Source organism: Trypanosoma theileri (assembly GCF_002087225.1).
Source record: "Trypanosoma theileri isolate Edinburgh chromosome Unknown TM35_Tth_128_V1, whole genome shotgun sequence".
Taxonomy (NCBI): Eukaryota; Euglenozoa; class Kinetoplastea; order Trypanosomatida; family Trypanosomatidae; genus Trypanosoma; species Trypanosoma theileri.
The window spans coordinates 7570-8195 of record NW_021639970.1 but is presented as its reverse complement, the minus strand read 5'-3'; the positions used below and the strand labels follow the sequence as shown (position 1 = coordinate 8195).

General features: G+C 46.3%; 1 protein-coding gene across 1 annotated transcript; it reads left to right on the top strand.

Moving 5' to 3' along the window:
- Window positions 1–9: 9 nt before the first annotated feature.
- Window positions 10–624, top strand: TM35_001281010 (uncharacterized protein; the record flags this gene model as incomplete). The annotated part of the gene is made up of 1 exon (XM_029031836.1): window positions 10–624. A coding segment is annotated over one exon (615 nt), but the record flags the coding sequence as incomplete, so codon positions are not given.
- Window positions 625–626: the final 2 nt, after the last annotated feature.

Sequence of the window (626 nt, the reverse complement as noted above, 5' to 3'; positions counted from 1 at the left end):
GAAGTTGGGGTGAGATCACCTTCCGAAGAATGTAGTGTTGAGCATCAACAAAAGAAGTCTTGCATCCCAAAATCCAAGGTAGAGTTGTCTCCAGGAAGTAAATCACAGGAAGAACAAGAAAATAATGACAGGACAGTTCTACAAGAAACAACATCAGTTTCACGTGGCCACGGTACTACACAATCGCTTAACGGTTCTCCACAGAGCCAATCCCAACCACAACCTGATTCTCCTGAACCCGCACAAGGTGTCCTTTGTTCCACTAATTCTGCCGGTGGTACTGATCCTAATTGTCGTTCTCAAACGACAGCAGAATTGTCTTCTTCATCACATTCTGAAAGACGTCCTGAAGGTGAACAGGAGCCTTCAGGTGCTGATGCGAAAGGTATTACCGGTAAAGAAGGTGCAGCTGGTGCTTCTCCTGCTCCTGCTGCTAAACCTGATCCATCTGCTGCTGAAGGTGATGGTGAAGTGTCTGTAAGTGAAGGTCAACCTGAAAGCAACAGCAACAGTGCAGAAGGAAATGGCACCACAGAAACCTCTTCTCCCAACAGTTCAAACACAGGGAGTACCAGTAATTCTGATGCTGCAAATAATGATAATGGACCTTCACCTGCAGGGAGTGA